The sequence below is a fragment of the Microcaecilia unicolor genome, chromosome 6 (assembly GCF_901765095.1).
Source record: "Microcaecilia unicolor chromosome 6, aMicUni1.1, whole genome shotgun sequence".
In the NCBI taxonomy this organism is placed as follows: Eukaryota; Metazoa; Chordata; class Amphibia; order Gymnophiona; family Siphonopidae; genus Microcaecilia; species Microcaecilia unicolor.
Genome location: NC_044036.1, coordinates 208,083,745 through 208,100,833, shown reverse-complemented (window position 1 = coordinate 208,100,833; position 17,089 = coordinate 208,083,745). Strand labels below are relative to the sequence as shown.

The 17,089-nt window shown below is 41.4% G+C and overlaps 1 protein-coding gene across 4 annotated transcripts in view; it reads left to right on the top strand.

The window, feature by feature from the left end:
• The window catches only part of PBX1 (PBX homeobox 1), a 779,157-nt gene that overhangs the window by 723,891 nt on the left and 38,177 nt on the right, over positions 1 to 17,089 (top strand). For 2 of the 4 annotated variants that reach the window (XM_030205927.1, XM_030205925.1), the window contains exon 8: positions 9,713 to 9,825. The exons of the other annotated variants lie outside the window; for them this stretch is intronic. In XM_030205927.1, the coding sequence (XP_030061787.1) occupies positions 9,713 to 9,825 (113 nt within the window). The remainder of the gene's footprint in view (positions 1 to 9,712; positions 9,826 to 17,089) is intronic. 4 annotated transcript variants of the gene reach the window in all.

The following is a 17,089-nucleotide window of genomic DNA, read 5'->3' as shown; positions in this document are numbered from 1 at the left end:
CTACTTTCATTTTTTATTTTTCTATATTTTAATGACAACCCAGAACAACACCATCTTAATCTACTGGTATCACTCCTGTACAGAAAGATACACACTGCTCAATAAGACCTACTACCTGCTTTGGCTCCTTCAATCCTTTGGATTCCAGAAACCTCACTATCCTCTGTTTTAGAAGTGTCAGGTAAACTGGCCTATAGTTCCCAACCACCTCCTTACGTCCTTGTTTGTGAAGAGGGAACACATCTGCCCTTCTTCAGTTCTCCGAGACCACTCTCGACACTAAAGAAGCAATCCAATGCAACAAAGCCAGTTTCTGTCTTTGAAAGAAATCAAGGCTTCTATCTCTGGCTCTTCCCGATCACCCAGGAAGGCAGGAGGCTTTCATCCCTAGTTTGGATTTTGGACATCACAATCTTTTCCTCTACAAGGAAGAGTTCAACAAAGTCCTGGAGTTAAAGTCCATACAGCATTATTACAGTAGACACGTGAAAAGTTATTGCTTATCCCTGGGAATAAGTAGCATGGAAACTTGCTAGTTATTAAGATTCTGCCAATAACTTGTGACTTGGATTAGTCACAGCATGCTGGTTTTAGAAGGTGCTTTGGTCTAACCCAGTATGACAATTGTTATGTTCTTTTAAATTAAATTTGACTAAGCCGAGTTCAACTAAGATGGAGAAAGAGACTTAAATACCAGAGGTTCCTTAATCATGATTTTGTTATGAAAAAACAAATCTCCAAACTCTTCTACAGAAAAAAGATTCTAGTACGTGGGAGTCTGCATGAGATGATGATGAAGTAGAAATTCTCAACACAATCTTAAAAACACTTTAGGATGGTTATTACTAGGTTATAGCAGAGTAGAAAAGTAGGACTTCATAGCTTTCCTAATTTCAGTCTTCAGTCCTCAGAATTGATTTGTTTTAGTTTAGACGTAGTTATCAGTTTTAATTCAGAGAAACAACCAACTCTCCATGTTTTATGTCAGCAAAGAGGGATGGATGGGATCTCTCCACCTCTGCTGGGAAGCAATAAGGATTTGAGACTTTGCCATTACCAATCATATTTAAGCATAGGATCCGGCTCTGTGGGTGCTTGAGCACCTCCAACATTGAGAATATTCCTTGTATGTGTCCAGGAAGGGGTTATTTCCATTGGGCTTAGCACCCTCAATAATTCTGAAAAGTTGGCTCCTATGTATTTAAGTCTAATCCATTTATCTCTCCATTCTTCAGAACCAAATAATTGACAGGCTCAGCAAAGGTTTGGGTTTTTTTTTTTGTTTTGTTTTTAAACTTCACCAACAGTCTCTATACCAGGAAACTGTGCACATCTTCCAGTCCTGGGGGACCCCTCACATAGACCTTTTCACCAGCAACGAAAATGCAAAATTACATACACCCAGCTTCACATCTACTGGCATGATATGCTGTAGCCATACCTTGGACTAGGCCTTTCCTTTATGTTTATTCCCTTGTCCTGCTGATTGCAAAGACCCTGCAGAAATTCTGTCAGAGACCTAGCACCACGATATTCATATTAGCCTTATCAGGACTGATCCCCTCTCCTCAAGATACTCACAGTTCTGCCTCCATACAGGCTCCAAATATCTGTTTGCTTCACTGTTCACTTCAGTCTCAGCTTGCTAGGCCTCATGACATTGAACTTCCATTTTAGTCTCCAGTCTAGGACTTAAAATGCCTATTTAGGACATCTTAATGGCTACCAGAAGTACCTATGTCTTTAAGTGGAATAGATTTTCCATATAGTGTTTCATGACAATCACAGCGCTTTTATCATTCTCTTAACATCGTATTGAAAAATTTGTACCATCTCTATCATCTAACACTTCAACCATCCTCCATTACAGTGCATCTCAGTGCACTCTCAGCCTATCATGCCCTGATTGCTAGTCTTCCAGTTGCTCACTGTGCGATAATTTCTTCATTTTTGAATGTGAAACCACAATTATAGAAGCTGTCTGTACCCTACAGGCCTCAGTGTTGTCCTTACATCTCATGCATGTTATATGGAAGGTACTTCTTCTAGCAGTGGTGACCTCAACTAGAAATATTAAGCCTTACTTATTTGAGACTCAGTTTCATCACAACAGGGTAGTTCTTCAAACTCTTCACAAGTTCTTACCTAAAGTTTTAACACCATTTCATTTTATCGAGGAAACAGTACATAAGTATTGCCATACTGGGAAAGACCAAAGGTCCATCAAGCCCAGTATCCTGTTTCCAACAGTGGCCAATCCAGATCACAAATACCTGGCAAGATCCCAAAAAGTACAAAACATTTTACACTGCTGATCCAGAAATAGTGGATTTTCCCCCATTTAATAACAGTCTATGGACTTTTCCTTGAGGAAGCCATCCAAACCTTTTTTAAACTCCGCTAAGCTAACCAGCTATACCACATTTTCTGGCAACAAATTCCAGAGTTTAATTACACGTTTAGTGAAGAAACATTTTCTCCAATTCGTTTTAAATTTACTACATTGTAGCTTCATCACATGCCCCCCCAGTCCTAGTATTTTTGGGAAAGCTTGAACAGACGCTTCACATCTACCCGTTCAACTCCACTCATTATTTTATAGACCTCTATCATATCTCCCCCTCAGCCGCTTTTTCTCCAAGCTGAAGAGCTCTAGCCGCTTGAGCCTTTCCTCATAGGGAAGTTGTCCCATCCCCTTATCATTTTTGTCGCCCTTCTCTGCACCTTTTCTAATTCCACTATATCTTATTTGAGATAAGGCGACCAGAATTGAACACAATATTCGAGGTGTGGTCGCACCATGGAGCGATACAAAGGCATTATAACATCCTCATTTTTGTTTTCCATTCCTTTCCTAATGATAGTTAACATTCTATTTGCTTTCTTAGCCGCAGCAGCACACTGAGCAGAAGGTTTCAACGTATCATTAATGACGACACCTAGATCCCTTTCTTAGTCCGTGACTCCTAATGTGGAACCTTGCATGACGTAGCTATAATTCGGGTTCCTCTTTCCCACATGCATCACTTTGCACTTGCTCACATTAAATGTCATCTGCCATTTAGATGTCCAGTCTCGTAAGGTAATTTTTCACAATCCTCCCGTGATTTAATGACTTTGAATAACTTTGTGTCACCAGCAAATTTAATTACCTCACTAGTTACTCCCATCTCTAGGTCATTTATAAATATGTTAAAAAGCAGCGGTCCCAGCACAGAGCCCTGGGGAACCCCACTAACTACCATTTAACCCTACTCTCTTTTAACCAATTTTTAATCCACAATAGAACACTACCTCCTATCCCATGACTCTCCAATTTCCTCTGGAGTCTTTCATGAGGTACTTTGTCAAACGCCTTCTGAAAATCCAGATACACAGTATCAACCGGCTCCCCTTTATCCACATGTTTGTTCACCTCTGCAAAGAAATGTAGTAGATTGGTGAGGCAAGATTTCCCTTCACTAAATCTATGTTGACTTTGTCTCATTAATCCATGCTTTTGAATATGCTCTGTAATTTTGTTCTTAATAATAGTCTGTACCATTTTGCCTGGCACCGACATCAGACTCACCGGTCTATAATTTCCCGGATCTCCTCTGGAACCTTATTTAAAAATCGGCGTTACATTGGCCACCCTCCAGTCTTCCGGTACCGTACTCGATTTTAAGGATAAATTACATATTTCTAACAATAGCTCGGCAAGCTCAGTTTTCAGTTCTATCAGTACTCTGGGATGAATACCATCTGGTATTCTGGGACACACTCTCCCTCCATCTCGGCTTGCAAAGCCTGCTCCCGGAACAATTCCCACTTGGAACAAGAGAGAGCATCAGCAATGGCATGAAAAAGAATGTTGTCGAATAGACACAGCAATACAAACTCCCTCACTAGGTCTACCATCCTACATAAGTACATAAGTAATGCCATACTGGGAAAAGACCAAAGGCCTATCAAGCCCAGCATCCTGTCCCTGACAGCGGCCAATCCAGGTCAAAGGGCACCTGGCAGCTTCCCAAACGTACAAACATTCTATACATGTTATTCCCGAAATTGTGGATTTTTCCCAAGTCCATTTAGTAGCGGCCTATGTACTTGTCCTTTAGGAAACCGTCCAAACCCTTTTAAACTCTGCCAAGCTAACCGCCTTCACCATGTTCTCCAGCAATGAATTCCAGAGTTTAATTACACGTTGAGTGAAGAAAAAGTTTCTCTTATTTGTTTTAAATGTATTACACGATAGTTTCATCGCATGCCCCCTAGTCCTATATTTTTGGAAAGCGTGAACAGACGCTTCACATCCACCTGTTCCACTCCACTCATTATTTTATATACCTCTATCATGTCTCCCCTCAGCCGTCTCTTCTCCAAGCTAAAAAGCCCTAGCCTCCTTAGTCTTTCTTCATAGACCATTTAGCCTCCCAGTCTCATAAGTTCCTTCTGTAATTTTTCACAAGACTCTCGCGAATGACTTTGAATAACTTTGTGTCATCAGCAAATTTAATTACCTCGCTAGTTACTCCCATCTCTAAATCATTTATAAATATATTAAAGAGCGGTCCTAGCACTGACCCCTGAGGAACCCCACTAACTACCCTTCTCCATTGTGAATACTGCCCATTTAACCTCACTCTGTTTCCTATCCTTCAACCAGTTTTTAATGCACAATAGGACATTACCTCCTATCCCATGACCCTCCAATTTCCTCTGTAGCCTTTCATGAGGCATCTTGTCAAACGCCTTTTGAAAATCCAGATACACAATATCAACCGGCTCCTCTTTGTCCACATGTTTGTTTACTCCTTCAAAGAATTGAAGTAAATTGGTCAGGCAAGATTTCCCCACACTAAAGCCATGTCCTCGGATGTGCTCTGTAATTTTGTTTTTAATAATAGACTCTAGCATTTTCCCCGGCACCGGCGTCAGACTCACCGGTCTATAATTTCCCGGATCTCCCCTGGAACCTTTTTTAAAAATCGGCATTACATTGGCCACCCTCCAATCTTCCGGTACCACACTCAATTTTAAGGATAAATTGCATATCACCAACAGTAGCGCTCCACAAGTTCATTTTTCAGTTCTATCAGTACTCTAGGATGAATACCATCCGGTCCAGGTGATTTGCTACTCTTCAGTTTGTTGAACTGCCCCATTACGTCCTCCAGGTTTACCGTGAATTCAGTAAGTTTCTCCGACTCGTCCGCTTGAAATACCAGGAACCCTGGAAATAGACCCCAAAACCAATTCACCAGCCTCATCTGAATATAGCTGCAGGTCCACATTGATCATGGGGTCATTCAACCATATCACCCTACCATTGAAGTCAGCCAGGAACACATCCCATACTTTAAGGTCCTCCTTCATAGACTGTGTAATCCTAATGTAATGAGATGGCCTACGAACCCCCGCTATAGAGCTGGACAGTCGACACAGCAATGTTCTGCCCATGACTATGATTCTGCAGGCAAAGTTGAGATTACCCACCAGGGATTGCATATCACGTAGTGTAACCTTATCTTTACCCAGAGCCCATGATATCAAGCCTTTTATCTTAAGCAATTTATCTGGCGGAGTCTGGAGACCATGTCTGATGAATCAAGCTCTATGCCCAAAAAGGATAATCGCAAAACTGGGCCCAATGTTTTGTCCTGAGCTAGGGGGATGCCGAACCTCTCGGCTATAGCTATGAAGTGATTGAGAAGGGATTGGCAAGAATTATTGCCATAAGGGTCCACAAATAAAAAGTCATTGAGGTAGTGTACCATTTTCTCACTTCCCAAAGCTCTGGCCATTACCCAATGCAGAAACGTGCTGAAGCACTCAAAGCGAGAGCAAGACACCAAGCAGCCCATTGGCATGCATTTATCAAAGTAAAATTGCCTCCCAAACTGGAATCCCAGTATGGGAAAATTATCTGGGTGCACAGGTAGCAATTGAAATGCAGACTCAATGTCTGCCTTGGCCATAAGTGCTCCTTGCTGATCTTGTCGCACTGCCTGATTGAAAGACGCTTATTGCACAGAACATGCTTCAGCAGTTGGGGTTAAATCATTCACTGATCCTCCTTTGGGGTAAGATAAATTGTGGATGAGTCTGAACTTTCCAGGCTCCTTCTTTGGAACAGTGGCTAGAGGGGACACTACCATCCTGTCAAAAAGTTTGTGCTGGAATGGACCAGCCACCCTTCCCATCTCATCCTCTCTGCTAATTTTGCCCTGCATGATTTGGAACAATCATCTTACTGACAGTGAATTCCTTGCATAACTCCTGTGTAAGGAGTTTTAAAACCATATGCAAAACCCTCCTCGATAAGTTGGGCGTCATTTTTGTGCAGGTATTTGGCTATCCATGGCTTCGTCATCTCCAGATTCACTGGAGAGGGAGGCCTCCTGCAGACTTTGTGATCACTGTTGTTGTGTGCTTATCAAGGACCTTCCTAATGCATTTGGCAGCCACATGGGCGACTCCACATATGGAATATTCGTGTCCAAATTTGCAGTTTGGCAGGTTACAGGATGCCCTGTTGAAACGCAGATCCTGTGTCTAAATTTATGCATGTAGGTTCCAATTAAATCTAATTAGTGCCAAAAATTGCTTGTTGAAAAAACAATTATTTATGTGCCCAAATTCACATACAAAAATTTTGGCAATTTATATAGGGTTAGGAGGTTAGCGTGCATCATCCTGGCACTTAACTTTAGGCAATCTATTGAGAAATACCCCCCGGTGTGTTACTGTATGATAAACATATATACATGCATTACATGCTGGAGTCATTTTGCAGTTTTACATCAGAGTAATTTACAGTATTGCAGTATTCTGATAACACATTTTCATAGTATGCCTAGTTACACTCCCCCCCCCCCCCCAACCCCACTAGTAGATGCGATCATTACATATTGCTGTTGCACACTGCAATCATGAAGAAACTGTTAACTGGAAGTGACCTCATATGTCAGTGGTTCCCAAACCTGGTCCTAGATGCACCCCCAGCCAGTCAGGTTTTCAGGATACCCACAATGAATATTCATGAGAGAGATGGAGAAAAAAACCCTAATTTAGGCAGTGTATTGTGAGAATGCGTGTACATTTCTATTAGTTATAATACATATTTTTATTGCAGTATTGGGTGTATGCAGCACTGTATATAGGTGAAAAGTAATAGGGTGTTATATGTCCCTGCCCCAAACAGATTACTATTTAGCTGGGTACCTGAGGCACTGTGAGTTAACTTGTCTTTTTCACAGTCACAAAGCATATCAGTGGCTGAAGCATAATTTGAATGCTGACTTCTCTGCTTCTGAGTTCATTGCTGAAACCACTGTGCCACTTCCTGTCCCATGCCAAACTCTGAAGTTTTGTTCATGAGTGTACAGTTACTCAATTCTGATCCTTACCAAGGGGCCCAGGTTGGAGCCAACATGCAGTAGAGTTCTACTGAATTGTGCTGCACAATTCTGACTGAAGGAAATACTTCTATCCTTTATTTTTATTTTTCAAAAGCTTGGTTTATTTTTTATTTTTATTTTTCAAAAGCTTGGTTTATTTTTTATTTTTATTTTTTAACTTTCTGCTTTCGTCTGGTTTTCCAGCTTCCCTTTGACCAGTAGCAGAGTTTCTGGTTCTTCTCCATAAATAGCTGTCTCCTCTTTCCTCCTATAGGAGGACAACATGGCCCAAGAGCAGACAGAGAATAAAATATCTTTGTCTCAAGACATTTTATTAGCAATAGTATTAACATGGATTTATATAGTGCCTTTCTTGTTCATGGGAACCTATTTTAAGTCATATAGCTTAAGAAATGCACATTACAGCCAACCAGGGGTTCAAAACCTGGCATCATCTGGTGTAGTCTACATAACAACCAGAGTTGTGGGGGATGTTTATTATCTGGATAGAGTTGAGCAGATCAAAGCTTACACACAAGATCATATTGGGGGCAATTCTATAACTTGGTGTGCACTGAGCACCAATTCTGTGATGGCATGCACATAACGAATAGTATTCTGTAATTTGTGTGCGTCAGTTAGAGATACACCCATGGTCTGTTCATGTGTTTCATGTGTCCCCCCCCCCCCCCCTTGCAGTTATGCACTGTTGCACTTAGCTTCTACCTTATATAATAACGCATGGTAAACTTGGTTATGGTTTACTTTATTTGATGTACTGCCTTTCCTTTAGTAATAGCAAGACAGTGCACAATAAAAACATAAGCAAGAAAAGAATGCCAGTAATTTGGGCAAGACATAACACAGACAGAAATAAAGACTACCAGAGATAAAGGATATAGAGGGGGCCTGATTGGGGGAATAATTCAACAGTAATCTAAGGGAGAAGACTGCAGAACCTAGTAAACCTTCATGGCATTGCCAGTGGCCAGCTGGAGGTTGAAAGATTTTACAAACAGATAGGTCTTTAGTAGGGATCTAAACCTAGGGTGGGAGAGTTCAAGCCAGAGAGCATGTGGGAGTGAGTTCCAGAGCAATGGGCGATACAGAATAAAAGCTCTGGTTTATGTGTTTTCGTAACGTGCGCCCAGTTATAGAATTGCCCGAAGTATATGTTGTAGGCAGAAGAGGTTTGAGTATGCATCTTAACATTTCTCTAACCATCATGCCATACTGTTTACTTCCCAAAGTCTTCCTTTGCAATAACAAATGAAAGCACTGCTCGAAAACACCTATACACTCACCAATGGCATTTAATCTGAGAAAGGTGGAACCCCCTGCTTTTAACACACTCACCAATGGCATCTAATCTAACTGAAAAAGGTGGAACACCCTGCTTTTACTGAGCCTATTATTGAGTGACCAGACAACTCTATGAAGAGGGCACCTTCTCCACTGTGTTCTTTATAAAATGTCTATTCCAAAGTATTCCAGAATTGGTACTGATGCATTGTCCACTGAAACAGTAAGACACTGGCAGGCCCATAGCCCAGTAATAATTGTATATGTTATGCCAAACTAAACTCTGATTTGCAGCCCACATCTGACATTTATTTTGTGGACCAGCTGTTCATGGACGTGCTGTGGAAGCAATGTTCACAGAGCCAAAGGGATAGAGTAAGGTGATGTAGAAATTACTTCCTGGCTGCTTTAAGAACACTGTGAGATCAGACTGGACAGTTAATCTTTGGTTGGCAATGAATAAAGGATTATAATGGCCTATTCTTGCTGCCTATTCCTTGTCCTCCACAGAAACATTAAGAATGACAGCAAGGAGAGTGAAGTCCAGCCAAATCAACTAGTCTAGAAAAATAAGTGAAAGGTTACAAACCCATTATATACTTTGGGTGAAATTGAAGAATATTAGATTAAGAATGAAGTGTCCTGATGTTTATGGTGCTATCTGGTCATTTTAGTTTTATAATTTCACTTTTTTTATTTATATAACTATTAACCACTTTTGACACTGAAGAATTCTCTTCCTCCATTTGAAATACTATAGCTCTGTGTCTAAGCTGAATAAAACCTGACCTGCTTTTCTTCTTGAAGAAAACTCATTTTCTTGACTTGTATAATAACCTTGACAGCATTTCTATTTTTGCTTGCTATGATTTCTTTGTACTAACCGAGTCTGTTAGGTTTCATTTTACTTTGTTGTTTGAATTTTTGGGTTGTTGCTTTGCATGTGACACTCTTCTCTTGGCTGGCAGCTGCGGGGTTGGTCCTCTCCCTTTCTTTGATTCAGGTGCCTCACTCTTCCCTTCCAGGTTCTTCCAGTTCTTTTAACATGTCAAACTCTGGAGATTTGTTCATGAGCGTGCAGTCACTCAATGGGGACTCTTACCAAGGGGCCCAGGTTGGAGCCAACGTACAGTCACAGGTAGGGACCATCAGCTCTCTAGGTATTGCTAGTATGTCCTGAGGACCCCTCCAACATAATGTTCTTCTACTCATGTCTGACTGAACAAGCAGTTAAAGGTAATTCATCTTAGACAGAGTCAAAATTGTGTACTCTTGAGTATATGTGGACCTGACTTAAATCTAAAGCATTTAGAAACCGGTTTGCTATAGCCACCAGGAGCATCTGCCTTCCTGTTATGTCAGGGCTACCCAAATGTATTCCATCCAGTGGTCATAATTGCTAGGTGATAACATGAATTTGCAGCTAGTACCATGTTTGTGCTGGCTCCCACTATATTTTAACCATCACCAATGGATAGAGATCAGGCCTCGAAACTTAGGTTATCAAAACTAAAACTATGTAATGTGATATGGAACAGGAGCTGGTAGTAGCATTACATTTTGGATTAAATAGGATAAGCTACTGTAATAGAACATTGCTACTTTTAGAATGTTCTTATAGCAGCCTTGTGTCTAAGTTTCAGTAGTGTAGCTTGTACTCCTCCTGCCTCACTAATGCCATCTATCTGCATATGCATAATCTTCAGGGAAGGGCTGAAAAACATGCTAGACCAGTGTTATGCCCTTAAATTTGTTATTTGCCTCTGGTTTGCCAGCTTCACTAAGGCCATTTTAGAAGCATATAAATGTGTAAATAGTGGCATTTACATACTGCAATCATATACACATCCAAATAGCAGTTTTAGAAAGCCACGTTTGGATGTATATATATCCAGGGACACAAGGATTTTAAAAGGTAGAGTAAGGTGTAGAGCTGTTCCTTAGAGGTGTACACGTTTAGTTGTGATTTTTTTTGTATGTGTGTTTGTTTTTTTAATACATCAGCTTTTGTATCTGCTCTGAGGCATGCACAAGTGCCTGCTTTCAGTTAAAATCTGGGGCTCAAGCAAGGGACAGTTACACAACCTGACTTTACTCCCCAGGACCACCCTGACATCAACCATACCCCCTCCCCCAATCTGGACCTCCTTTACAACACCTTGTGCATACCTCCAGCCTTCTCCAGGCCAACAAAATAATGAACAGCCCCTTTCTACTTCCTCAAATCACTCCTTGGTTCTTATTGTAATACTACCACTAGGGATCAAGATACCAAATTAGATCATATGCTCTTTATTTGACTGTTTGACCCCTAGCAGTAGTACTGTGAGACTACTGCTGGGGTCAGGGGTGCCATTTTGATTCCAGGAACAACTGAGGAATGCTTTCACAACCCCCCCCAACAAACACCAAGGAGAGCTCCCAGTAAAAACAGTTGGGGGGGGGGGAATTGGGAGGTTGGTGAAGGGAGGGAAGGTGGGAGGAAGTATGGTGGATGTTGGTAAAAGAGTCCAGATATGAATTGAGGGGTTGGGGTTGTTGCAGCTAGAAACCTGCAGTGTTATTGGCTGCAGCAATGCAAAGGTGCAGTATGGGACACCTTTCCCCTCCCCCCCCAAACATCTTCATTTCTAAAGCCACTACTTCTGATGAATATGCCACCAAATGGATATGCTCTTCTGTTGGGTATGTAAGCTTTGGGTGCTGTGGTTTGGGTGCTGTCATTTGGGTGCCCATGACTTTTGGGCACTTTCATTTGAGCACCCAAACAGCAGCATCAAAAATTCATAAGTATTGCCATACTGGGACAGAACGAAGGTCCATCTAGCCCAGCATCCTGTTTCCAACAGTGGCCAATCCAAGTCACAAGTACCTGACAAGATTCCAAAACAATACAATACATTTTATGCTGCTTATTGACAGATGCGGTGGTACTCCCCCTTGATAAAGTGTTACGAAACGGGGACCTATCGGGGTGCAAGAGTACACCAGTTGCATAAGATAAGTGCTGTGTGCATAGTTATAAGTATGGCTATTATTAAATGGAATATAGATTTAATTATTTAGGAGGTGGGGGGTGAGTCGATGATGAATAAAAACACGAGCATGTGATTCACCTTAGAGTGGAATGAAAACAGCCGTATGAGCTATATGAGACTCTACCTCACTTAGAACTATATAGCCAACTCGTCAAACACACTCTGTTAACAGTGTTGTGATATTATCCGAATACTGAGTGAGGCCGTGAACAGTTGGACAGTTATCCTAGAAGTAAGCAGTGGATTTTCCCCAAGTCATTTTAATAATAGCTTCTCTTTTAGGAAGCTAGCCAGACTTTGTTTTTTAACCCTGCTAAGCTAACTGCTTTTACTACATTCTCTGGCAACGAATTCCAGAGTTTAATTACACATTAAGTGAAGAAATTCCTCTTTCTGTGTCTCCCCTGCACTGATGTTCGGTACTAGTCAATGAAAAGCAGGGCCCATGTTGCTTGCTGCTTTGGGCAGGGGTCCTTGGAGCAGAAGGGAGATGTGGGCTGCCCCAGGCAGTGCCTTTGAGGAAGGATGGAGCACACTTCCTGAAAAAACATCCTCCCTCACAGGCACTGCCTGGGGCAGCCCACATTTCCTTTCTGCTCCAAGGACCCCTGGTCGACGCCAAATGCAGCCTCCACCAATGAGTACTGGAGGTCAGTGCAGGGGAGAAGTAGATAAACAAATTTTTGGTACTGCTGTTTGGACGCCTAAAGTCCGGTGGCTATAAGTACAATGCTCTAACTGCAGAGCCCAGATGTCGATGCCAAAACAGTAGCACCCAAAAGTCCTACTTCAGTCCTGTATGGCCTTCTATGTGTTTTACAATCCATTTGTAAAATACCAAGGGAATTGAGCACATCCTGACTTGGATGTCTCAAATCCCCTTTCCACAACCCATCTATGAAGGGCCTTCATGGATTGCTACTGTTTTGCCTTAACAGTTTTGATTTTGAATTCATTTGTGTGATTACACTGATAATCTGCAGTAGTTACTGGGACTGCCAGAGAGTGGCTTGTATCTATTAGTTCTTTTACTCTCGATTTATTTTTGGGAAGACATTACAATTATTTCTAATGAGTAAAAGGAATCCTTGAAAATGGTTGATAGAAACAGTAATGCATTTACCATTTTTTACTACTCTCAATTTAATTAAAACAAATGATTGAAGCAGTTACTGTACCTTCTGGAACCTCACCATAAGTAGTAGTATGGGATGGGTGGGGAATGTTGCTTCAAAACAATCACTGGAGAAATAAAATTATTTAGGGGTCAGTTTTCAAATGAAGTTATATGTTTATTGGTAAACACACAATTCTGCAGTCCATAGAGATTCAGAAACTATGGATCTGCTATTCAAAAGGATTTAACCAGGCATGCCAGTTCATAGACATGGCTTGGCATTAAATATTCATGTGCAATTTAGCTGGCCATAGTCAACATTTATAAAAATGCTTTCCACTGTCAGCTGAATATTAACCCGTCTTTGGGTAGTGATGGGGAAAATACATCTAACTGCCCTAGGAATATCCATGTAGTGAAGGGGCAGAGCAAAGATGGCAACCAAAAACTATACCTGTACCTGTAGTAGTGAAAGTCAGCCACTGTATTGCTGCTGAATATACACATGAATTTAAGCATTGCAGCCAATGTTTTATACCCATAAAGAAATATATAAATTGTGGTTGCATATGCATGAATTGCTTATAAATGAATATAGTATATTTTATAAGGTGATTCGAAAATATGTCACCTAGTTTTGGTCTAATATAGAAAGACCTAAAAATGTTTGTCAGACTCATTATTTGGGGCTTGGAGAGGAATAAATAAGCACAGAACTAAGATTAGATTTCAGGTGTAAATTAGGGACTATGAACTAATTAATTAAATACCTCTTTGAAGCAAATTTATAGGAGAAGTGGGTTCTATACTTTCATGTTGTGAGGAAGAGCCTAAGAAAACCCTAGTTCCCCTTAAGGCACATCCTTCCTGGTCCTCCTTAACAGACCCAAGCCTTGGAAGCCTAGGCATGAGAGAGTCAGAGAAGCCCTGGTCAGAACTGAGGGAAGACTCCCATGCTCAGCCAGAAGTGGCGGAGGACAACCTCTGTCCTTACCAGCTGCCTCAGGGGCTTGAAAGTGATGCAAGCTAAAGCAAAAAAGAGTAGGGCAAAAAATAAAAAACAGCAATTTGACTTCCTCCAAGACGAGGTCTGTAAATGCGCTCTCCAAGGAGTGACATCATGCTGTTTTTTTGTCCTGCTGTTTTTGCCTTAGCTTGCATCGCTTTCAAGCCCCTGACGCAGCCCTTATGGATGAAACACAGTCCGTGTCAGGCGATTATTTTATAATAAAGCTTTGAACTATACTACTGATTGATCTGCTCTGTTTGTGTACACGTTGGATTTAGTGGATCGTCTGCCTTCTTGTTAATAATTTTTTATGGACTTTTCTTTTGGGAACTTAACCAAACTTCTTTGAGAATGCAAAAATCCACCAGCCGATATTAAAAATGATTTAACTGCTGGAAATGGCTGTTGACTGGTTAAATTGCATGTTTGCAGCTGTCTGGTCATTTTCAGTGGCACTTAACTGATTATCTTTGCTGAAAGTGACCAGTTGGTGACAAATTTAAAAGCGTTCCAGGGGTGGAGATGGGTTAAGTGCCAATATTCAGCCCTTCACGGCATAAGTAAACCGCTTAAATCAGGCCGCATAAATAGCAGCCCTATCTTTAAGCGGTCAAGGGCTAAATATTGACTTAACCCAGCTATGTGTTAGCCAGCTCCCAAAAAAATGGATGTTCAATGTTGTAGCCTAGGCGGAGCCCGTCATTGAATATCCAGGAATAACGCCGGAAGCGGGCAGCAAAATACCACCACTGGCTGAATATGAGGGGGGGGGGGGCATATTTATCTGTGTTCTCTTGGCACATGTGCCATTGCTGGGCACCTTTTCTGGTGTAGTGAAATACATAGATTTGTGCAACTGAAGAGTTATCAATGTGGAAAAGACACAAAAACAAAGTGAAAGAGCCAAGGCCAGCATTGGGGTACAGTAAGAGAGTACTAGGTAAACTGGGGATTTTCTTTTGGAACCTCCCCATTCCATGTATTAGTCGCCTTGTCCACATCGTCCAGTAACAGATTCCACAACTTAATTATGCACTGTGCGGGGTAAAGTAAAAGTTCTAGAATTTGTTTTCAGTAGACTGGTCCTTAGTTTCATGGAGTGTCCTCTTGTTTTGTGTTGTTTGAAACTTCTCAGTAGAAAATTTCAACATAAAATCATGCGCAAGGTATAGCAGTTAAATAGGAAATGGTTGTTTAATCTTTCAGAACCAAACAAAAGCAACAAGGGTGACCAAAGAAAGAGCAGCAGACGATATCCGAACCAAGGTCTTTATTAAATCATCCAAGACTCGACACGAATCGTGTTTCAGCCCCCAGGGGCCTTCCTCAGAAGTCTTTATATGGATGGCTGCTATGGTTAAGCTAAGCTTAAAAAATTATGGATGTTGCAAATGTCTTGCTGCTTGTAAATCAAAATAAACTGCTTGGATTCCCAAACAAACAGTTATTTTCGACGTTGGTTCGGATATTGTCTGCTGCTCTTTCTTTGGTCAGCCTTGTTCAGTTTGTTGGGTTTGTGTGCCTACAAGGGTACTGTTCTTCTGTTTTCTTCTATTTTTCTGCCATGTTTAATCAAGCAAAATGAGCAACACCAGATATAAAAGAAGCAATACAGAGACAATGAACATATCGTTGGTCCTATTACAGTGGTTCAGACCCCAACTTCCCTCCTTCCTTCCTTCCTTATCCCCCCCCCCCCCCCCCCAATTCCATTGCCCCAGCACCGTGGTTGAAGGGTGTGCATCCTTCCAGTACTTGGCCCAAACAAAGCAGTTACAAATTCAGTAACTGACTTTGTGTTACCGATGATAAGCCAAAAAAGGTTCCCATGTGTCCTGAAATACAGCTTCTGCATTACTGGAGAAATCCTGAACTTGTAAACTCTCCAGGTGCATCTGGCAAATTAAATAAGTTCTCCATTGTTGCAGTACTGGTTTGGTGGGAAGCAGCCAAGCAGATACAATTGTTTTCAAAGCCATTAATATTGCTGTTCGTTAAAAAGCATTTAAATCTCCTTGGGATGGGTGGTGTCAGGAAGAAAAGTCAAAAAATAAAAGCGGTTCGGGATTTACATTTTAGTGCCAAATCTGAGTAAGAACAGAAAAAATACGCACCCAAAAGGCAGCCACCTCTGGGCAACTCCAAAACATGTGTCCCAAAGTAGCGCACTCAAACTGACATTAGAGCAGGAGTCATTAGCAACATACTCAGCATGATATACCTGTTTCGGAAAAATATACAAACGCAGCACAAATTTATATAATGTTTCCCAGTGGAGGATAGAATCAAAGTACTTCAGAAAGTCTTTGGTTTCAAAAATCCATGCATAATTTTATAAACTTTTATATCCCTTTTTCATCTAAGCTAAAAGGCTCTAACCTGTATAAGCTTTCTTCATAAGGGAGGCATTCTATCCTGTTTATCATTTTGTCTCCTTAATCTGAACCTTTTCTAGTTCCAGAATTATCCTCTTGAGGTGACCGGAACTGTCGCATCATGAAGCTATATAGAGGCATAATGGCATTTTTATTTTTGTTCTCCATTCTTTTTTGGATATTTTTTTTTTCTCCGCTGCGGTACACTGGGCTAAAAATCAACAGCCGGTTAAATCACTCTGAACACCTCATGAGTGAACATTTCAACGGCAGTTAACCAGACAGTGCCACTGAATATCCCCCTCTGACTGCTGGGGCAGTCCTGAAAGTGTTTGGGCACTAGAAATATTCAGTGTGCCACTACTCAAATCATTAACCAGGTAAAAGCAGGCCTAACCTTGCCTGGTTAGCTGTGGGGTCCTTTTACTAAGGTGCACTGAAAAATGGCCTGCGCTGGTGTAGACGCATGTATTGGACGCATGTAGGTACATTTTTCAGCGCTAAACTTACATATTATCATTGACATGCTGCCTAACAAGTTACAATGTGTATTGTATGAAATTGGGTGCAATACCTGGGCAATTTTCTAAACACCTACTTGAGCACATGGAAAACACAAGGGTTGATATTCAAAGTATTTAAGCAGGCAAGGGAGGATCTTGCCCACTTAAACACCTGTCAGTGGGGCCGACCCTGGATATTCAGTGGCAATTAACTGCACAGTGCTGGTGAATATGCAGTATGACTGTTGCGGCACTGTCCGGATAGTGCCAGGGTGGTCTTGTGAGTGGAGTCAGGGCAGAGCCAACAGTTATATAGGCCCTGGGGATATTCAGTACTCTTGCCCATGTTACTAACCAGAC